This window comes from Mastomys coucha, unplaced genomic scaffold (assembly GCF_008632895.1).
Source record: "Mastomys coucha isolate ucsf_1 unplaced genomic scaffold, UCSF_Mcou_1 pScaffold18, whole genome shotgun sequence".
Classification (NCBI taxonomy): Eukaryota; Metazoa; Chordata; class Mammalia; order Rodentia; family Muridae; genus Mastomys; species Mastomys coucha.
In genome coordinates this window covers 17,515,329-17,538,026 of record NW_022196900.1, presented here as the reverse complement: position 1 = coordinate 17,538,026, position 22,698 = coordinate 17,515,329, and the positions used below count along the sequence as shown (strand labels likewise).

The following is a 22,698-nucleotide window of genomic DNA, read 5'->3' as shown; positions in this document are numbered from 1 at the left end:
GGGTTTCCACTAAATCCTGGGGCAGTAACAGGAAGTTATCTTCTTCTCTTGACCCCTAACTTCTTTGTGTAGAAAAGGGAAAAAAATCAATCTTCCAGAATTCAGGAGAGAATTAAGGGAGATAATACATGTAATTGGCAAATTTCACCCTTCATTTATAGAATTTTTAAAACCTTATGAAATACCTCATGATGAAAGCATGCCATCTGAAGAGTAATATTTGACAGGTTGTCATTCCAAATATTAGAGTTTATATTTGAGTTGAGTTGTAGGATACAGTAGTCAGAAAACAAACCAACTCTGTCTTAGTTACTTTTCAGTTGCTATGGTATGACACCATGACCAAAGAAACTCCAAAAGAAAATAGTTAATTCAGACGCTCACAATTCCAGAAGGTACTAGAATCCATGACTATCATGGTGGGGGTATGGGAGTAGGCTGGCAGGCGTGGTGCTGATAGTAGCAGAGAGCTTATATCCCGAGACAACCACTAAATGGCAGAGAGTACTAACTGGGAATGAACTTGGCTTTGGAAACTGCAAAACCTGCCCCCACTGACACACCTTTTCAAACAAGGCCACACCTCCTAGTCCTTCTGAAATAGTCCCAACAACTGAGAACCTTGGCCATTCAAACCGCCATACCTTTTAATATAGATAGACTCCTCTGCTAGGAGAGTGAAGGTAAGGAACAATGTATGATGGTAGCGAACAGTGCAGTGTTTGGGGATGACTAGAGTATGATAGTTATGATAGCAATTGTTCCAGAAAGCCTCTCTGAGGCAGTGGTGTCTGCTGAGACGTGGAGAGGAAAGCTGTTCCTAGAAAGGAAGAGTGGCCCTGGGAGAAGGTACTAGAAACTCCTGAGTTTAGAAAGATGGGCAGAGTAGGCTTGGGGCAGCACACAGAAGATACTGCAGGCCATAACTCTGGGGATGACTTTGTCCCAACCAGGAGTATATTTAGCAACACTCTTCACTTTGTATAGGTGAACACAAATATTGGGAGTGACAAATAAGCACTGCTTTGTAGTGAGAGTTTTGGTTTCTTTCAAAACTCAGTTATATTATGTGAGTCTGATTTGATTTAATCCCAGGTGTGGGATATAGGGCTGGTTCAGTTTGTCCCCAGCAACCAACTGTGATTGTCTCATGCTTTTGGGGGGGAGTGTTTTTTTTTTCCCCCAGCTGCAGGCTGTTTAATTCTGGGAACTCTGGAAAGGGTATAAATGGGAGAGCCCCCAGCAGGACTGTGGGTGTTGTTGCTCTCTGTTGTTGCTGTTGGTGGTTCCTGCTGTGCGTTTGCTGGATTGTTTTTGCTGGGTTGCTGGATATTCTGACAAAGATTGGACTTGCCCCTAGGCACCCGATGCCCTAATCAGCAGGTTTATACCCATTTTCCCTCTAACCTTTCTCTCCAGTCTGCAGTTGGGTTGGAAGGGATTAGGGTGGAATAAGGGTTGGAACGGTGGTAGATAAATAGAACCCAATAAAGTAGAGCAAAAAAGCATGTCGTCACTACCTTTTCTTTTTAATCTGGTAATTAAAAGAGAACTCCCTTCCCGCCTCCCAAAAGAGATAAATCTATTGATGTTTTTTAATCATCAGAGAGATGTGTTTATCATGTTCAATATGTGACTCTTGCTGCCCAGAGGAGTAGACTGGAGCTGAATGGGCATAGGATGCAAGATCAACAGACTTCTAGGGTGAAGTCAGAGAAGGAAAGGAAATAAGAGAAAATAGAGTGGCTTGCTTGCTTGAATGGTGGTGCACTCAGTGTGTGAGGCCCCAGCCTTGTCTTAGCTGTCTGCATGCAGTCCTCACTACAGAGGCCTAGGCAGTCAGCACGGCAACTATGCAGTAAAGACCATAGGTGTAAGACCTTGTGAGTTGAGCTGCTTATAATTTCAGGTTCATTTCTTTGCAGGAATGTGTCCTTGGTCTGACTGACAGATGTCGCTTTTTTATCAATGACACTGAGGTATGTAGGCTTGGTTTGGGTTTTCTTTCTCACAGTAATGCTTCCGAGTATGATAGCTAACTTCCTATGGGCCTCTTGCCTATTGCAGGTCGCATCAAATATTACGTCATTTGCAGTATGTGATGACTTTCTACTGGTGACAACCCATTCCCACACCTGCCAGGGTTTCTCCCTAAGTGGTGCCTCACTTAAAAGTAAGCACTCCTTTACAAACTGGAGGTATCCCCTTCTCCAGTGTCTTGAATTCTTGATGGTTTTAAATTCTTCACCTACTTTGGCTGTTAACCACAGGGTGCTAGGCTCATTTATTGGCATCCTTCTTTGATAGAGCATTTCTCTGAGATTTGTTTTTTTTAACATTGCATGGGTGTATGTGCACGGGCACATACCTGCCCCTTTGGTGGGCATGTGCCTGTGGGTGCAGGTATCCTTGGGAGCTGGAATTATAGGCAGGTGAGAATCCTCTGGAAGAGCAGTACACTGTTAACCCTTGAGCCACCACCTCTTTAGCCCCCTCAGTATAGAATTTTTCCTAAATCATTCTGTTTCAGTTACCAGATAGTTCACAAAGGAAATTCTAACATAAGTAACACATTCTAAAAAATTCTTCATGAAGTTTTATTATACAGCTCATGTGCTCTAACTTCTTTGAAATGGTTTTTCTCATTGCTCAACTGCCATTGTACTTCTGGATGCCATCTTGTTGCTTGTAGTATTTTAGCAGTGATTTTTTTTTTTTTTTTTATATTACCTCTTGGTGAATTTTATTCTAAAAGGCCAGTTTATTTTCTTTGCTGCTGACTTGGAAACAGGAACTCTTTTTGCCATTAGTGTGACCATAATGTGAAGGTAATGCTAAGAAATAAAAAAGGTTCTTCAGGGTTGGAGAGATGGCTCAGTGGTTAAGAGCACTGACTGCTCTTCCAGAGGTCCTGAGTTCAATTCTCAGCAACCACATGGTGGCTCACAACCATCTGTAATGAGATCTGATGCTCTCTTCTGGTGTGTCTGAAGACAGCGACAGTGTACTCATATTCATGAAATAAATAAATCTTTAAAAAAAAAAAGTAAAGAATAGGTTCTCCAATCCCTGTATTCCCCAATTGCTTAAGAAGCTGTGTGTGTGGATGTGTGTGAGTACTCTGGAAGGGCCAGGGATCTTGAGGTGAGTGGGAGAGCAAAGGAACTTTAACATTAACGGAGTTTCAGATACTGGGCAGCTTCAGTTAATGGAGCATGGTTTCCTGTGGTCATTCTCCAGCCTTAGCCACTGGTCTTTTTAGTGCTACAGGCACATCTGAGTGGCAATCATGAGGCCAGTGGAGAAATTCTGCGGAAAGTGGAAAGGGGTTCCCGGATCGTTACGGTTGTTCCCCAGGACACAAAGCTTATACTGCAGGTGAGCCAACTCTTCAGTCTTTCGGTCCACCCCCAGACAGACTGCTTACAGGCTGCATTTAGGCGCTTTTGGACTTTGCGGCCATTCAGTATAATCCTCCTTTCTTGGCTGTCTGTTGGCTTTATGCAGAGGAGTGTTGATTGACACAGACTCTGACCAATAAGGTTTAAAGGGAAAATTGCTTGAAAGTCAAGATAAATATTGTGCACAAGTGGATTCTGCTAATTGTTCATTTTATACCACTGTGGTGGTTCCAGAAGAGTTAAGTAGAACTGTGATCCTGCTGCGTAGATGATTTCTAGTTGACTAAAGGTGCTTTGTTTTATTTTGAGATGCCGAGGGGAAACTTGGAGGTTGTTCATCATCGGGCCTTGGTCTTGGCTCAGATTCGGAAGTGGCTGGACAAGTAAGTATTTATTCTCTGTGTGACTATAACTGTGTGCATGTAAGGACATACAACTATATATTTTAACAAGAAAATAATGTGTCACCTGTTATTTTTATTCTTTCTATAATTTCAGAGTGAAAGTCAGAACTTGTTTGTTATTTTGGCTGTAATTGGATTATAACCAGTCTGTTGTAATGAAAATATTTCATTACAGGGAGCTTAGTTTTTAATGAAATGTGTTTTTCATCCGTTTTTCCTGTCCTCATAGACTTATGTTTAAAGAAGCCTTTGACTGCATGAGGAAACTGAGAATTAACCTCAATCTGATTCATGATCATAACCCCAAGGTACACTTTGCATCTGACCGGTCCTCTAACTTCTTTCTAGCATGAATGTCATCTAAACTGAAATGTTTGTATACTTTCTTTGATAGGTGTTTCTTGAAAATGTGGAAACCTTCATAAAACAGATCAATTCTGTAAATCATATAAATTTGTTTTTCACAGAACTAAAGTAAGTATTTTGATAACTCATGATTATCATATTTTAAGTATCGTCTCTTGATAAAGAAATAGGTAAAGAACAAACATCTCTTTGAATAAAATCATTGTAGCACTGAGGGCCCAGGAGGGCTTTTGCTCTAGTTCTTTTACAACATCAGGTTTTTGTTTTTGTTTTTGTTTTGTTTTATTTTTCTTTTTCATGTCAAGGTTTCTCTGTGTAGCCCTGGCTGGCCTAGAATTCACTCTGTAGACCAGGCTGGCCTCGAACTTAGACATTGCCCTGCCTCTGCCTCCCAAGTGCTAGGATTAAACGTTTGCCCCACTACGCCCAGCTATAGCATCAGTCTTAAAATTGAGTTTTAAAGCTCTGATCCTGAATTGTTATTTGACTTGCTTTTAGATTTGCCTGTAAAACTGTTCTCATGAGATTGGAATCAAATATGGTCTTTTCTCTGATGATTTTTCTTCAACTTTTTAAAGATAGGAAAACATTGATTGTTAGGAACTTCTAGTGACACCCAGGTTCTGTAGTTCCTGTTGTCCTGTTTGTGCTTTTATTGCTAACCATGACCCATCCTCTTCCTGTTTTAGACAGATGTTAAAGCTGGAGACAACAGGCCTTTAGCTCTAGAAGGTCCCCTTGTATAGCATTGGCTAGAGCACTCTCTTAGTATTGGGGTAGTTAACTGCTGCAGAATGTCTAGTACTCCATCCAGTGAGTTTTAGCACCTAATTACACATCATATAATCCAAACCCTATCATGTTACACAGTGAGAGTTCCCTCACATCCATTCTCTGTTAGTGCTTGGGCGGCTACTATTCAGTGTACCAGCACAGGGCAGCCTCTTATTCTGCATCACCACATAACTCAACCAGGATGTATTTATTGTGGTGTGAATATGGCTGCTTTTACTTGTCATGTATACTGCTGTGCAAATACACTATCCTTTCTTCATTTTTTGATTGCTTGGACACCTTGGTTGTATGTACACTGCTTTAGGCTAATGTGAGCAAAATTATGAGCATTATTCAGTAATCCTTTGGTGGATATGTTTGATCCTTCACTACTTGACAGGTCCCTTTTATTTATTGTCTCACAAACCTGCCTGATATATAGTAGTAGTTGGATCCCCACACTGTTTGGTAAAGTGACCTGTTCATATCTTTTGGTTCTTAGGGAAGAAGATGTCACAAAGACCATGTACCCTCCCCCGGTTGCCAAGAGTGTCCAGGTGTCCACACATCCTGATGGGAAGAAAATTGACCTCATCTGTGACGCTATGAGAGCAGCCATGGAGACCATCAATCCTCGAAAGTGGGTCCTGTGTGTTGTTGGCATACACATCCCAGGATGTGGAGATGTCTGTCCTGTTTATTAGTCTTGTCATTCTGGGTTTCACTTACTACTTCAGGTTCTGCCTGTCAATACTCACATCTCATGTGAAGAAAACTACTCCGGAGTTGGAAATTGTGCTGCAGAAGGTACACGAGCTTCAAGGTAGGGACCTGCACAAGACACTTGCTTGACTCAGCCTTCATTGCTGGCAGATGACCATTAATATGTCATTGCCACTTCATGGAATAAACATAGCTCTCTTTGCTCACCATTTTCAAATGTGAAGATTTTGAATGCTAAGCATTTATGAATGAATCAAAAGCCTATGTTCATCTTGTATCCTAGTCTGTCAGAAAATCTTACTACTTAGTTTCTGGGTCTGTAGTTTCCTTCAAGTGACTCTGTTCTGATGTTTTCTTTTCTTCTTTATTTCTTCCTTACCCCACCCCCACCCCCGCCTTGGTTTTGACTTTGGTGAAGTCTCCTGTAGCCCACTGTGGCCCGAGCTTCTGATCCTCCATTTGAGTGCTAGCATTCTAGGAACATACTACCACAGCTGCTTTTATATGGCTGTGGGAATCAGTTGTACAGCTTCGTGTGTACTAGACAAACAGTTGACTGTCTGAGCCCTGCCCCCCCCAACCCCATTCTTTCTTAAACACCAACAGGAAATATTCCCTTTGACCCTGAGAGTGTGAGTGCAGAGGAGGCTTTGAAGTACCTGCTGCTCCTGGTGGATGTTAATGAATTATTTAATCATTCTCTTGGGACCTATGACTTTAACTTAGTCCTCATGGTAGCTGAGAAGTCACAAAAGGTATGTGGAGTTGAGACTCTTTTATACCATTTTGAAATTTTTTTGTGGGACCCTGCTCTTTCTAGTGGTACTTTATCTAATTCTACAAGTGGATGCAGATCTGAGTCTCCAGGGCTGGTATTGCTAATTCCCATTGTCTATATAGTTCTATGTGTATCCCCTTTTTTTGAGACAGTATCTCTTGCTGACCTGGAATTCACTAAGTAGACTAGGTTGGCCTCAGGGATCTGACTATCAATTTCCCAATGCCAGAGTAACAGGCCCATGCCACCATGCCTGGCTTTTGATGTGGGTTCTGATGGTTCTTGTGCTTACAGTAAGCTCCGTCCCTGGGCCAGAAAGCTGCTCTTTAGGAAGAAGAATCAGCTTGCTAGGCATGGTACAGAGCAGGAGGTGGTAGGGCCTCGTAGGCTTGGACCCAGCTCAGGACATTTTTACCTTTGTTTTGATGAGTGCTCTACATTACTGGCATGTAAACCGTGTCATCAAGGACACTGAGAGTTAGGCTTGGTGCTCTTAAGGGGAGACTGAGGTTCACTGCTGACTGTCACTTAGACTATAGGTTGTTGTTTTCCTTGTCAGCCTGTATGCAAGGAGCTGAGGCTGTTGTGAAATGTAGAGATTAGACATTATTCCAGGTTTAATTAAGCTCATAACACCCAAATATGAGCTCTTTTTCCCAAAACATTGATTTGATGTATTGTGATATATAGTTGATGTATAATACACATTTAAAATTATGCTGTTCTATGCTTATTATCTTAATTATAATTTATATTATGTAAATATTACAAGTAATAACTTTTTTCCTAGGATCCTAAGGAATATCTTCCATTTCTTAATACACTTAAGAAAATGGAAACTAATTACCAGCGGTTCACCATAGACAAGTACTTGAAACGATATGAAAAGGCCATTGGACACCTCAGCAAATGTGGTAAGGTGTTTTTTTGTTGTTGTTGTTATTTAATTTGGGGTTTTGTTTTGTTTTGTTGTTTTTTGTTTTTTTCGAGACAGTGTGTGTGTGTGTGTGTGTGTGTGTATGTGTTTGTTTGGCATTGACTTGTCCTGAGAGATGCGCCTGCCTCTGCCTCTTGAGTGCTGGGATTAAAGGCTTGTGCCATCACCTGGCTTGTGGTAAATTTTTATTACTGCTTCAAGTCTTTGAACCTAGACTGTAAGATAAGATATAAAAAGTTCTATATTAATGTTACTTAGGAAACATAGGTGTAAATAAAAGCTATTATACTTTCAAAATCTGATTTTTTTTCAGGACCTGAATATTTCACAGAATGCTTAAATTTGGTAAAAGATAAAAACTTGTATAAAGAAGCTCTGAAGTTATATCGACCAGACTCACAACAGTACCAGGTATGTAGTGCGTTAAATGAGGCCCCCGAGTTTGCTTTGGACATTAGTTGGGAAGTGAGGACAAACACTGTCCTTTGGCTTCTAGGGTTGTCCTATGTACAACCCATCAGCCTCATCTTAAGCTTGTTAGGAGAAAATTAGCCAGGGCAGCAGTGTTCCAGGAGTTTCAGAGGTTGGTTACTTTATCTCATCCTCCTTGTGGCCTGATAGGGTGCTGTTCCCAGGTTACAAATGAGGCCACAACTTGCATAAATGTCCAGAGCTGCATAGTGGCTTGTCTGGGGTGCTGAGCCCAGTCTCTGTGACCACCATGGCCATCCATTCATCATTCTTCTGCATGCCACCCTCGTTACCCTTCTCATTTGTCTGCAAATCACACACACATCCTTCTAGTTTGCTTCCTAGTGCTGTGATAAAACACTGGCCAAAAGCAGCCTGAGGAGGAAGGGGAGGAACTTGGAAGCAGGAAGTGAAGCAGGAACTGTAGAGACATGCTGCTTACTAGTTTGCTCTGTGGCTCATCTTCAGCTCCTGCCTTACGTAGCCCATGCTGACATACCCAGTGCTGACCCAGTGATTCCTTCTCCAGCTCTTAGCAATCCAGAATATGCCACCCTGACAGCCTCAGGGCATGCTGATGAAGGCAGTTCCTCCATTGGGGTTTTCTCTTCCAGGTGCTTTGACAAGCAAGGGTGGCTATCAGACATGTCTCTCTGTGTTCTAGTCTCTGCCAGTTGCTTATTATTATTACTATAATTATCATTATTCTTATTTATGTATATGTGCCTGCTTTTCTGTTTTTGCTCTGGGTTCATGCAGATGCCCCAGAGTTCAGAAAAGAGTGTTTACTCCCCTGACACTTGCCTGATATGGTGTTAAGAGCTGAACCTGGGTTCTCTGCAAGAGCATCAAGTGCTCTTAACCTTTGAGACATCTCTCCAACCCCCCTTGCTAGCTTCTTTAGCACCACTTTCTGGCATTTTCCATATTCCCAGTCAACTATAGATTGTTCCCCAGATGTGTTGAATAGACCTGTCAGCTCTCTATTGTTTTCCTTCTTGAGTCCACCTGTCCATGGACATTACCAGTCTCCCATGAAAGCCATTCTTAGATTAGGGGCCAGATAAATTGCTAACTTGCTACTTTGTCTCTGCCAGGCTGTGTCTTCCAGAAGGACAGGGACTGTGTTGTATTCCTGTATTTGTGCTTCACCCCAAGCTGCCTCAGAGCTCTGATTTTCTCTCCTTCCCTCAGCCCCTCATCATTACTCCTAAAACCTACTGTGTACATTCTTGTCACATAACCCTTGTGCCGTATTTGCTCTCTCCTGACTCTTCACATAGCTTAATTTTCTTGTAGCCTTCAGAGGTGGCAAACTTATCATTCTCCATCATTTGTCTTCCTCTGCCATTTATTATAGACCATGCTGTGTTAGCCATGTAGTCAAAGGTTTAATGCACTAGCTTTTTAATTGTGTGTGTGTGTTGTGGGGCAGGGTACTCCTCCCACCTAGAGTACTGCATATGTAGGTATTCAGTATATGTTGAGTGAGTAAATACTATGTCTTCAGAAAGAGTGTGAGTAGAAAAAAGAAGAGGCTCAAGAATGGAAACTAAAGTTGTCTACACTGGAAATATAAAGAAACTGTTAACACACATTTCTCTATCGAATCTCCGTATCTTGTCACAGGCGGTCAGCATTGCTTATGGCGAGCACCTGATGCAGGAGCACCTGTACGAGCCAGCAGGGCTTGTGTTTGCCCGCTCTGGGGCCCAGGAGAAGGCACTTGAAGCATTTTTAGCTTGTGGCAGCTGGCAGCAAGCCCTCTGTGTGGCTGCCCAGCTTCAAATGGCCAAAGACAAAATCGCTGGCCTTGCTAGAACTCTGGCAGGTAAGCAGGACCATTTTCTGTTCATTCTTCAAAAGGTTTGTGTTTGTTGCTTTGTTTGGTAATTTTGTAAATACATTTAGGGCAACATTCCTGAGACAGACTCACATAGCTCTTTAAACAGCAAGAGTTCCACTGCTACAAGCACCTCCATATGCACTGGCATATTAAAGAAAGTAGTTTATTTCTCTGACCTGGGTGTGCTGGGTATATGTGGCTTTGCAGGCCCTTAAAATGAGATTGTGGTTGCAAATGTCCTTGAAGTTACACTGTCTTGTCTAGTCCACCTTATTTATTAATCCTTTGATATTATGGCCACATCTAACAGTGTAGCTGTGTTGGCCCTTCAAGAGGTAAAGATGGAGTTTTGGATGGAGCTATTCTGGTGTGGCCTTTATATGGTTGAAAACTATAGTAGCAATTGCCGGGACCACAGGTACAAACAGAAAGCAGAGGCTGCTGAGTGGCTCAGGGCTGAGGGATTTCCTGAAGTGGAGGCTAGGCTGCTTCTGACCTCTGAGAGTGATGTTACAGGGTTGGTAATGACCAATGAGGTACTGTCTCTGACACAGGTGGCAGGTAGGAGGTGCTTAGTGAATACGATGTCTTGTAACCTTTGAGAAGAATGGTGCTCAGAACTGGGCTGAATTTCCCGTGTTCATATAAAGACCATAATGGACTGTCCCAAGTATGTGCAGCAAGTCACTCACTTGAGCCTGGCCTTACTGGGTTTTGACCCCGTCAGGGAAGCCTGTGGGCTGTGCCAACATGCATTTGTTTTGTTACTCACCATGGATATCTTGTAAAAATCCATCCCAAGGCAGGAAGGGATTAGGGCCTGAAACACAGTTCTATTCTCAGAGGTCAGAGGTGCTAGTGATTGTCAAATCCTGTGATTAATTTAGATTCCTTTACTGTGCAGGCTAGCACACCTCTGTAATCCTGGGGGGCCACAGCTGAACATTTTGTGTTTCAGGCTGGCCACATAGAGTATGTAGTCAGACTGTGGATAGGAGGGTGTGCTTCATGTTCTGTAATACACACCCATGTCCTCCCAGGGACTCGGTCTGGGGCAGGGTAGGGACACAAATGGAAGCCACTTTCCTTTTGCTGCCAAGTCCTTGTTGCTGTCTTTTCAGGAAAGCTGGTGGAGCAGAGGAAACACAGTGAGGCAGCAACAGTTCTGGAACAGTACGCCCAGGTGAGCCCCTCCCCTCACACCACGTCAACAAGAGACTTTCCTGTACCTGCCGATGGTGAACACTGAAGGAATCGTGCTAATGGTTAACTCTTGAGGCAGAATTGATTCTAAAGGATCCATTTGCTGACTTGCCTTGAAAATCTCAGTCTGATGTGTCTCTCAGTATAGACTGCTTACCCTGCATCCAAATCCAAAAAGCCTCAAAATCTGCAGTGTTTGAGAACTGATGGGGATGCCACAGACAGGAAATCCTGTGCCTGTCCATGGGGCAAGTTGTATTGAAAGTGTAGGATCATTTGGATATAGGATGTACATAGGAAATACAAATGAGTTTCTTGCTTAAACTTCCCTTCTGTTCCCCCAGATAATGCATTGTATATGTACAAGTGTTCTAAAATCTGAAAAGAAAAACCCCAAGTACTTGAGGTCCTAAGTTCATATACATTGTCTGCTGTAGTGTGTGCTAGTGACCTGACTCAGTCGAAAGCGCACTCAGCTTCCTGTGTTCACTTTGGCAAAGAAGTAGTGAGCCAGGGCCTTAGGTTCCAAACTAGGACAAGTGGCTGAGGTGCCAGGTTCTCCCTACATCCCTCAGTCCCTACCTGTTACAGGGTCTTCCTGGCTGGCAAACCCTGCCCCCCTGCCCTAAATCCCAGGGCTCTGGGCTGCTCTTCCCTATATAATCCAACCATTTTGGTTACCTACTCTCTTTGTATATTGGATTTCAGCCCCAAATGAATGAAAAAAAGAAAGGAAAGGCCATGACTGCTCCTAGGTATGATGGAGGAAACGGTTTAATGGAGATGTGTGGGAGAGCATAGCCAAAGGAAGGAACACTTGGGACAGGCCAGAGTGAACCTGATCAGGAGATGAGTTGTGCCATGTGAGGAAAGTAGGGAGGGCTAGGGGAGAGGGGAGCCAGGTGCAATGGCTAGATGCCTAATGGTGCAAAGAGAACCTGTAATAAAAGTGGTTGGATTACATAGGGAAGAGCAGCCCAGAGCCCTGGGCTGAAGAGTTTAGGGTAGGAGGCAGAGTATGGCAGCCAGGAGGGACCTTGTAACAGGTAAAGACAGGGATTGTAGGGAGAACCTGGCATACAGGTCTGCTTTTGATGTTAAGTAGGCATCTCTGCCATTTGTACCAGCTTGAAACCGAACAGTTAGAAGATAGTCCATTAAGCAGTGGACACTGTCTTGCCTTTTATTACCCTTCTGTGTATTAAAAATGTTTCTTTTTAACCAAGGCAGATTGGAGGTTTCCAGTGTTTTGGTGGATTGTATGTGAAATTTTGGTAGAATTACAAAATTCTACCAAATGTATTATGAAAGTTTTAAGGCTGCACTGACACCAGGCCGCTGGGACACAGGCACACAGTGGGTAGACACCAAGGATTGCTGCTGTGCTCCATTTTGGCTTTTTGTTTTGTCTTGCCTTTTTTGTTTGTTGTTTTGTTTTTGGTGGTGGTGGTGGTGGTGGTGGTGGTGGTGGTGGTGTTTTTGAGATAGTTTCCCTGTGCAGCCTTGGCTATCCTAGAACTCACTCTGTAGAACAGGTTGGCCTTTAACTCACAGAGATCCACCTGCTTCTGCCTCCTTAGTGCTGGGATTAAAGGTGTTGTACCTCCATCACCAGCTCAGTTTTGGCCTTTTGAATGAGAAAGCTCTTCTTGTTTTGTTTGTTTTTACATGTGTATGCATGCAAATGCACATGTGTGCAGTTATTTGGCAATCAGGGGACAGCATTCAGGGTGTTCTCTCTTTCTGCTGTGGGTTCCGAGGAATGGGGGTGGGGTGGGGGATAAAATAAGGTGGTCAGGCTTATGAGGGAAGTAGCATTTATTCATTCATTTATTTAGTCTTCTTGAAACAGGATCTCAGAATAGCTTATACTGGTCTTGAGTTCCTGATTCTCGTGCCTCTAACTCTAAAGTGCTGGGATTACAGGCATGAACCACTGCATCTGGCTTATGAGAGTTTTACAGTTGTCACTGCTTGTATTAGGATTCTTGAGAGAAACAGAATCAATAGAGTGAATGTATATATTAAAAGGAAAGGGCACTAAGAGTCCTCCTCAGTATGATCTGGGTAGTCTGCAGTGGCTGTCTTCCTATGGAGAGGCTGAGAACCACTGGCTGCTCAGTGCACAAGGCGGGAGCACTGCAGGGCTGGAGGCTTCCTGGGAGCCTATGGTTTTCAGTTCATGCTGGAAGCCTGAAGGACTGGGTTCTGATAGCAGTGAAGGGACACAGCAGCAGCAATGTGCTGGATGAACTCACCAGCAGGACACAAAGCCCGGCAGACAAAAATCAAAGCTTTCTCCTCCTACTTTCTTAGTCTGGGCTGCCACCAGAAGGTGCTGTCCATATATGTAGGGTAGGGCTTCCTACTTTAAATGACCAGATCTATAAAATCCTTAGGGCAGTGGCAGCTGCCTATGTCTTGAGCTCAGATTCAGTCAAGTTGTAATCAAGGTTAACTTTTACACTGGTAGACATACTTAAGACAAAAAAATTGTACTGTTAGGTCATTTCAGGGTCTGTCATGGGTTAAGACTGAAAGATGATAATTTGTATTTGGCAGATACTGTAAGAAACTGTGTTGTTGTTGGAGCTGGAAAGGTGGCTCACCCCCATGACAGTTCACAGCTCCAATTCCAGGGCTCTTATACCCTTTTCTGGCCTCCTTGGGCACTAGGCATGCACATGGTACACAGACATATATGCAGGCAAAACATCCATACAGATGAGAATAAGTAATAACATTTTTAAAATGAGAGAAGAAAGTCTTTTGGGTGACTGAGCTGAAACATCAACTCAGAACCTTGCCTACAAGGGTAGAGAGATTAGAGGAAGATCTAGAACAGAGTTGTGCTCCTGCTGAGATGCATCTCACCCCTGGACCTGCCTGCACCAGTGTTGCCTGCTCCATAACAGTCCACTGTGTGCAAGGCAGCCGCTCACGACAGATGCCTGTTGCTTCACCATCTGAGCAGCACTTAACTTGCAGCTTAAAATATCCAGTTTCAAACTTACTTTCCTTTTCTAGTTTTTTTTTGCGGGGGTGGGGGAGATTTTGTTTGTTTTAGTTTATGTATGTATGTATGTTTCTGTGTGAGTTTATACGCCTGTGTGTATGCTTGGGTGCTTGAACAGGCCAGAGGAGGACATAGGTATCCTTAGTTACCCTGTCTTTCTTTTGAGGCAGGATCTATATCCAAACCTGAAGTTCACCTCAGCCAAGCCAGCATGCCTCGATGATCTTCCCATCTCTGCCCACTCAGGGCTGGCTTTTATACATGTTTGTGGGAACATATAGCTTGTCAGTTCTTATGACTGTGGAGCAAGCCCCCTTAACCACTGCTCTGTCTCTCCAACTGCTTCATTTCTAGCTGAAGCAAATATTAATGTGGTATTTTTTTCTCACACACTATTTTGGCTACATTTTGCTGCTGCTTGTGTGTTATGTCTCTGCTCTCTAATTTCCCTTGTGATTTCTTCATTGACCCATGGATTGTTTCAAAATGTGTTATTTAACTTGCAGGTATTTTGAAATTTTCCAGCCATCTCTTACTAATTTTTACTTTCTGTTGTGATTACTGAGTTGGACCAAAATATGATCACATTTAGAGAAAGTTGTGTGCGTGCATGGTATGATAGAGTCTTCTCTTGGTTACATTGGGATCATCAGTTGTTTGTGCAGTATGGCCTTTTCTGTTCTTATTGATTCTCTTAATACTCTGAGTTGCTGGGAGAAAAAGGTCTGTTTAGATTTCCCATGTTTTTGCCCTTCAGCAAGTGTTTGCTTCCTACATTTTCATGCTCTGGTATAGGTAAGGCCTGCCCATGGTCGTGCCATATGCCATCCCTCTCCATTGGTTAGTAGTCCTTACATTCCTCCTTCTGAAGATGATTTCATGCACTGGGAATCCAGCTAGTCTGGTTTTTTAAAAATTACGGCATGCTTTTCCATTGTTTTGATCCATCTCTGCATTTTCATGTTAGGTTTAGATTTTGTCCACTAAACTATCCAGGCTCAGCACTTCTCATGAATTTATGATCATACTCCATTGTTGATAATTAAGTGCCCCTCATGCTTCCTCTGTGATTTACAGTAAATACCAGTCACAAATTAGCATACCATTCCACATACAGGGTAAGGATCCCAACAAGGGCACCTTCCTGTCTCTCCTTAGTGTAGTGTTTTTAACTATGTATATTACAAATTCTGTAATTGCTACTACTTTTGCTTTTAGTGATTAGAAAAATTTCAAATGACACAAATATGTATGTCTCTTGTTTTTTCCCTTTCAAGAGAAGCTAGAAATGTGGACTTTAATTTGATATATAACTTGATATTTTCAAGTTTCTTCAAGAAACTTGAAGGCACTCAAAATATATCTACAACCCAGTCCTAAAAGCTGAAAGACAAAGCATGTAGGGAAACTGGGCTAAGCTTATTGATAACTGTGGTGGTGTACTTAGACCCTACACCAAGGTCAACAGCTAAAAATCAGATCTATAAACTGGGCTTCATAGAAAGTAAGAATTATCAAGAATGTACAAAGACAGAATAGAAGAAAATATTTTCAAAACATTTATCTGATAGTGATTTTTTTTTTTTTTTTTTTTGGTTTTTTCGAGACAGGGTTTCTCTGTGTAGCTTTGGCAGTCCTGGAACTCAGGGCAGCCTGTAGACCAGGCTAGCCTCGAACTCAGAAATCCACCTGCCTCTGCCTCCCAAGTGCTGAGATTAAAGGTGTGTGCCACCACTGCCCGGCCTGATAGTGATTTAATATCTTTGAATATATCTTATCTTTAATATCTTAGAAGAACTGTAATTCAATAAGAAACAGGAAAGTCAATCAGGAAATTACTGTTTAGTTTACTATACTTTTTAGGGTATGGGTTTTTTTATTTTTGTTTTTGTTTTTGTTTCTCTGAATAGCCCTGTATGTCCTGGAACTCACTCTGTAGACCAAACTGGTCTTGAACTCAGAAATCTGCCTGTCTCTGCCTCCCAAGTGCTGGGATTAAAGGCGTGTACCACCACTACCCAGCTAGGGTATGGTATTATTTCCAGTTAAGCTTGGCAGTGAATTTGGGAAAACACCATTTTGACAAGCTTGTCTTGTGACTTTGATATCCAAGGATTTAACAAAAACATGCTTGTGATCACTCAGAAGATTAAATCCTCCCCTCTTTGTCTTTTACACCAGTGTTTATGGAGATTAATATCTAGTAGATACTGGGCCAGGCAAGATGCTGAGAACTGGAGCTGTGAAGGCTGGGCTGCCTGTGGGAGGTGGAAGGGCTTTGTGTGGCGGCCTCTGATGCTGCTGTGTTCACCAGTACTCTTCCTTGCTCTTCCTTTGTCAGGATTATGAAGAAGCTGTGCTCCTGCTGCTAGAAGGATCTGCCTGGGAAGAAGCTCTGAGGCTGGTAAGGGAGGTTTCTGAAAGCTTCTCCTATGTTGGGAGAGGGCAGCAGCAGGTGGTTAGAGTTCCTTGTCTTAGTGAAGTTAGATAGAAATGGCTTGGTTCCCAATCCTAAGGACAAGCAGTATCTATAAAACCATTTAAAAACCAGGAGGTGGGGCACACACCTTTAACCCCAGCACTCTTGAGGCAGAAACAGGCAGATCTCTGTGATTTTGAGGCCATCTTGGTCTGCAGAGTGACTTCCAGGGCAGCCAGGACTAAAGAGAAAGCTTGTCTTGAAAAAAACAAAAGAATACAACAAGAACAGCAGCAACAACAAATACAAATCTGTCCCTTGGAATTGAGCCTTCATATGCAACATATTGCTGTTTCTTTCTAAAATGAGTTGAATTGCCTTGGAATTCAACTTAGGAAGTTTGTTCCTCAGGAAAATGTCCAGATCCTCTTTAATAGTCTCTGTTGGGTAGAAGTGTTCCTGTCCTAATAGGCTGCATTTTTTTTTTTGCCTCTTAGGTATACAAGTATGACAGAGTGGATATTATAGAAACCAGCGTAAAGCCTTCCATTTTAGAAGGTGAGGATTACATTTAAGTAGTGTTCCCTTTTAGAATTATGGAGAAAGGGGAAAGAGATAGATAAGGCAGGGCTCCTTATATTATTGCATTTTAATATGTTCTGCTGACCTTATCAGATAGTAAGCTGTGAGTTGATAGCATTGAGAATATTTGAATGTTGAAAGCTGTGATGCAATATGGTTAAGTCTTTGTAATACATGGATTTGGATTTATGGCAGGCTTGACTTTCAGCTTTAGTGTCTCTTGCTAGAACTAACTGTCTTCAGTAGCCTGCCTCTACCTGTAGGGCACTAGCATTGAGATGGGTTACGTGTTGGTGGTGGTTGTGGAGGAATCTTTGTGTTTGGGATAGTTAGTAGACTTGAATATATAATATATTAGATAGTAGTATTTTATCAGTGATAACTTTCCTGTTTTTATCCCTTTATTATTATTAACAGATAAGTACCTACCTGCAATTTTATTTCAGATTCTACAGAAGTTGCAGTATATGTGTGTGTGTGTGTGCATGTGTATAATCATAAACATTTTTATAATGAAACAAAGTAAAAAGTACAGTAAAGTGCTACTTATGGGTAAATCTAGGTGAAGGATTTACATGTGTTTGGGGCTATTAGAACTCTTGAGTAGGATTGAAAATTTTCAAGATAAGCTAAAACATATTTTCAAATTAAGTATGTGGCTCCAGAGAAGAGAAGAACAGCTGCAGAATGTCTGGTCTCTAGGCCGATTAGGAGTGACTTAGAAAAGAGCATCGCTTTCACTTATAGAGTCTTAGGGAGTCTATGTTGCTTTAGTGCTGCCCTCTGAGCAAAGCTGCCTGGTGAATACATTTGTGTGTACTCACATTCTTACCTTCCTGCTTCTGATTACAATTTGTGGGCACTTTTGTACGGTTTGCCATCCCAGACTGAGTATAGAAAGCATCCTCCTTGACCCTGTGCCCTCATCTAGGCTGCTCCTACCACTGACAAAAACTTGGGAGTGAGTCGGGCACTGGTGGCACACTTTGATCTCAGCACCAGGGAGGCTGAGGCAAGCAGATCTCTACAGCCAGGACTACAGAGCAAGTTCCGGGATAGTCAGGGCTACACAGAGAGACCCTGTCTCAAATAAACAAAAAAAGAAAAACAAACAAAAAGAAGTTAGGAATGCAGATACTTCTTCTGCATAAGCCTTATATGTTTGCCCTTGGAGAGCATAATTTCTTTGTATTTTCTTGTATTCTGCTAATGCTGTTTTTCCACTGGACAGTGATTTTAGAAACTGTTAGAAGCTTCTATTCCATACTCACAGCCATATCCATGGGTGTTCCAGAAGAAGCATTTAGGCTCCCTCCATCCTGCCTTTGTTAGCAGCTCCCTTCATTTTTTCTTTGTTTGCTTTTTTCACTTTAGACTAGGTATTGAGTCTTCACTGATATGGTTTTGTAAGTTTAATGGTAGATAGTATACTGGCATGGTATTGTGAGGGTACCTTTGCAGGTGTCAAGGTAGGCAGCGATTGCCAAGAATTTAATTACTCAGTTCAGATTGATCGCATCAACTTTGATCAAACCTTGGGAAGTCTGATATCAGGAGGTTTATTGCCAGTATATTTAAACACAGTATAATTTGGAAAAAAAGCTTTCTGGTGTAATACAATCTGCATAAAGAAGCGTGATTACATTGAAACTCAACTCAGGGTACATGTCATTTCTTCCAAGAAGATAGATTCTGGAGACAGGCTATCTGTATTAGCTTAAGGGCCTAAGGAAGGATCTGACCTGGTCTCTATTATATAGATAATATAGAGGTCATTTGGGATATTAGCCACCTGTAATCATGATTGAGGCTGCCTAGGGGGAGGCTTTGGCTATACAGATAATGTAAGGGTCATTTAGACTATTATGTATCTCCAGTTCTGGTTGTGAGTGTTTGGGGCAGTCACTGGCTATGCAGATAATGTAAAGGTCATTAGATTACTAGCCACCTTTCTGGACCTGGTTGTAGGAGCTTGATATGGCCTGGCCCAACAGATAATGCAGATCACCAGGCAATTTAATTAATCACCTCCAGTTCCTAGCTCACTGGATGGAAGGACAAGTTTTATATTTTTCCATTGCAAAGAATCCTGCATGTTTAACATTCCTGGTTTCCCTGGAGATATGTGGGCGCAAGAACTTTCATGCTTCCAACAGAATTGATGAACTCTGAGATCTGGAATCTCCAACTCATTAATGGAGGAATAAAAAAATCTTGGTTGGTAGACCTGGATACATCTTTTATTATTGAATTTTAGCTTTCCTTTGTCACACCTACTCACTTAAGTTTGATCTCTTTGCTTAAATAATCATGCCAAGGTATTTTCCTTCTGTATCCTCAGCCCAAAAAAATTACATGGACTTTCTGGACTCTCAGACAGCCACATTCGTTCGCCATAAAAACCGCTTGCAGGTGGTTCGAGCGCTCAAGAGCCAAGCACCACAGGTCCATGTGGGTGAGTACCCCCAAAAAGTATCCTGCTGATACTGTGCTGATGGAAGTCCGGCCCCAGTGCATGTTGTCTCTGCTGCTTGACTGTTTTCTCAGGCAGTCAGTTTATAAAGAGACAGGCTTTGTGTGGGCATGTGGTCTTAGAAGAGCACAGGCATCAATACTTAGGTGCCATCATGTGCTTGACTTTTGGAGAAGGCATTGTGACAGAAAACCAGGTTGACAAATCCAAGAGGTACATGTGTAAGGAAGTGAGGAACAACACCTATCTCAGTTCAGGGGTCCCACAAGAACTGGGAGTCAATAACTATGAGAACAGCATCAATCCCTTGCTTTCATAACTGTCTCATTGAGATTTAAGCCTACAAGTTACTGAGGCAGGACAGACTACTGCTTTGCTATATTGTAGCTGTCTGAACATTCATAGGAGTGATGTATGTTGAAGTGCTTAAGATCTGAGCCAGGCAGAAATCAGAAGACCTCTACCAAGTAGTCCCTCCTTTCCCCATCCAACCAGACCAGTGATGTCTTCAGTGTTTCATAAAGTGAGTTTCCAGTCTCTTCCTATAATGTTGACTGTAATTAACTATAATGTTACCTTATTTACTCTGAGGTCAACTTTGTACTATCCATCCATTCTCCATTATGTGCTGATGGAATGTATAGTCATTTATGTCTGCATCTGGTTCATCATCTCTAGATAATGAAGTGGCCCATGGCCCAGAGTCGGACCTCTTCTCGGAAACCAGCAGTATTTTGAGTGGCAGTGAGACGAGTGGCAAATACTCCCACAGTAACTCCAGGATATCTGCGTACGTACGAGACCTAGGCAGCCCTAGAATAACAGATTGGCTTTCCACAGGGAGAGCGCAGGCGGGGTAGTGGAAGGGTGTCTCTCAGAGAAAGTTTACACTGTGCAAGGACCTCCCAGCACATCCATAAGATGAGGCTGCTTTTTAAAGTTCATGTCTTACTATAGAATTCAAGTTGATTTTTTTCTTTTCTTCATTGCTCCAGTGTGCTGTCAAGTGAACCTCATTTTACCTTGCCTTATTTTTTAAGACAGGGTCTCAATATGTAACCAAGGTTGGGCACAGCAATCCACCTGCCTCTGCCTTCTGAGTGCTGGAACTAAAGGCTTGTGCCACTACCCCTGATCTTACCCTGCATTTTACCTCTAATTTAAGAGTAAAACAGAACTCTTCTTTCTAAACTCCACTACTTATATGTGGGTTTACTACCTTATTGGTAACATCTCCCAAGATACGACTGAGTTCTGTAGACGCTTTGGTTTCTTAGCAAGCGGTGGCCAGTAAGTACAGTTGGCTTATCAGATTCCACTCAGGAAGAACTTCCTTTTCAAGGTCTGTAATTTCTGACAGGAGGTCATCTAAAAACCGCCGTAAAGCAGAGCGGAAGAAGCATAGCCTCAAAGAAGGGAGTCCCCTGGAGGGCCTGGCACTCCTGGAGGCGCTGAGTGAAGTGGTACAGAGCATTGAGAAGCTGAAAGGTACGATCTCAGTGCTCACTGATTCTTGACCACAGCAAGTAGCAGTGGGGGGCATATGGGGCTCTTGAAATAGCTCAGAGGGTCTGACAATCTGAGGTGTGACTCTGGAACGCACATTGTAGAAGGAAAGGTCCATGTTTCACACGTTGTTCTCTGATTTCCACCAAGATAACCCACAAATTGTTTCTTAAAAAGATACTATTTTCCAGTTAGAGCAGCAATCTGCCACCCATGGGTCACAACTCCTCTTGGGTGGAATGACCCTTTCACAGGGGTCACCTAAGACTATCAGAAAACAGACATATTTACATTATGATTCATAAAAGTTGCAAAGTTAGAGTTATGAAGTAGCAATGAAAATAATTTTATGTTTGGGGGTCACCACAACATGAGGTATTAAAGAGTTGCAACGTAGGAAGGTTGAGGAGCACTGTGTATGAATCGCTCATTTCCGTGCACAGTCCTGAGTCAGCCCTTCCCAGCTCCTAGAGGAGAAGCCTCCCTGTGAGGGGCAGTGCTTAAGCCAGGGACAGGGGCTGAACAGCACAGCTTTCCACTCCTTCCCACTGGGTCTCTTTCCTTCTGATGTGCTGAATTATTCCCACAGTCAGGAGGAAGCTGTGGGAGAGTGCATCTGTAAGGTACTGTGAGATACTGGCAGCTTGGGAAGGAGATTACTGTATGACTGGCGATGGAGTTGGGACACTACTTACCATTTCCCATTTCTTCTCTAGATGAAGTGCACGCTATTTTAAAGGTGCTCTTTCTCTTCGGGTTTGAAGAGCAAGCAAAGGAGTTACAGAGGGCCTTTGAGAGTACTCTGCAGCTGATGGAGAGGGCACTTCCAGAAATCTGGACTCTTGCCGGTCAACAGAGTTCAGTCACACCAGTAAGCTTCCCCAGAAGCCATGAGCATTCTGTTCTTCTCACAGTTGTAGACACATAACCCAGCATCAAAGAGAACCCTCTTAGAGTGCCAGGGTTAAAGTACCTCAGCTTTGTGCTTGCGCTGGCATCTGTTTACCTGTTCCATGCTAAGGTGAAGCAGGCTAATATTTCTCCTTTTCATGTAATGCAGCTGTCTCGGGGGGTGATCTGAGAATCTTCAGTGCCGGTGGAGTAGGGAGGGAAAGCTAGGGTTAGAGTTGACCTTTCCTTCCCAGATCTGAAGTCACAGAGGGGACCAAGGAGCTGTGTGCCCATGAAGCCTTCTCGTATGTTATCATCCCTTGGCTTTCTAGGCTTCAGCTGGCTACCCGAACCCTCAAGTCAATTGTTGAAAATTTTGATTAGGCTTTAGGAAGGTTGGTATGTCAGGGTCCAGAAAGGAAAAAGTCCCCACTTGTAATTTCCACACAGAGAATTAATGCCTGGTTAGCTAAATAAGCACTGGGGGTGGGAGGCAGGGGGGCTGAAAAGGTAAATGAAAGACACAGAGAACTAGAGGGGCGTCTTCTGTGGTGACAGGTCAGAGGCCCATGGTCTGCAGCCTCTGGAGAGGGTGCTGGTTAGTGGGACCTGAGATTTGAGGGTGGCAGTCCTGAGGAGGCTAGTTCTAAGTGAGAGATGGATAGAAACTGGGAAGAACAGCTCTTCCAAGCACTCCCCTCACTTTCCCTCTGACCTGGCAGTCTCCCTTATTGGTGGAGTATACCAGGGAATCAGCTGAAGAGAAGTGTGCTTCATGCTCAGCCCTGCCTTCACTGTCAATGGACAGAAGGCTGGATTTGGTACTTAGTGATGGGAGCTTGCCATCATTTCATTGGCTAGAAACATTGGGTTCCGGGTCCCGATTTCCTCCATTACTAGGGACACTT

General features: G+C 42.9%; 1 protein-coding gene across 1 annotated transcript in view; it reads left to right on the top strand.

Moving 5' to 3' along the window:
• Elp1 (elongator complex protein 1) overlaps window positions 1–22,698 on the top strand; it is a 50,950-nt gene that overhangs the window by 23,420 nt on the left and 4,832 nt on the right. The window contains exons 17-35 of the mRNA XM_031377445.1: window positions 1,926–1,979; window positions 2,068–2,173; window positions 3,263–3,378; window positions 3,711–3,784; window positions 4,035–4,113; window positions 4,200–4,279; window positions 5,448–5,585; window positions 5,683–5,768; window positions 6,275–6,423; window positions 7,237–7,360; window positions 7,697–7,794; window positions 9,484–9,685; window positions 10,822–10,883; window positions 16,261–16,323; window positions 16,836–16,896; window positions 19,262–19,375; window positions 20,072–20,183; window positions 20,754–20,881; window positions 21,616–21,770. Coding sequence (XP_031233305.1) covers window positions 1,926–1,979; window positions 2,068–2,173; window positions 3,263–3,378; window positions 3,711–3,784; window positions 4,035–4,113; window positions 4,200–4,279; window positions 5,448–5,585; window positions 5,683–5,768; window positions 6,275–6,423; window positions 7,237–7,360; window positions 7,697–7,794; window positions 9,484–9,685; window positions 10,822–10,883; window positions 16,261–16,323; window positions 16,836–16,896; window positions 19,262–19,375; window positions 20,072–20,183; window positions 20,754–20,881; window positions 21,616–21,770 — 2,001 coding nt within the window. The remainder of the gene's footprint in view (window positions 1–1,925; window positions 1,980–2,067; window positions 2,174–3,262; window positions 3,379–3,710; window positions 3,785–4,034; window positions 4,114–4,199; window positions 4,280–5,447; window positions 5,586–5,682; window positions 5,769–6,274; window positions 6,424–7,236; window positions 7,361–7,696; window positions 7,795–9,483; window positions 9,686–10,821; window positions 10,884–16,260; window positions 16,324–16,835; window positions 16,897–19,261; window positions 19,376–20,071; window positions 20,184–20,753; window positions 20,882–21,615; window positions 21,771–22,698) is intronic.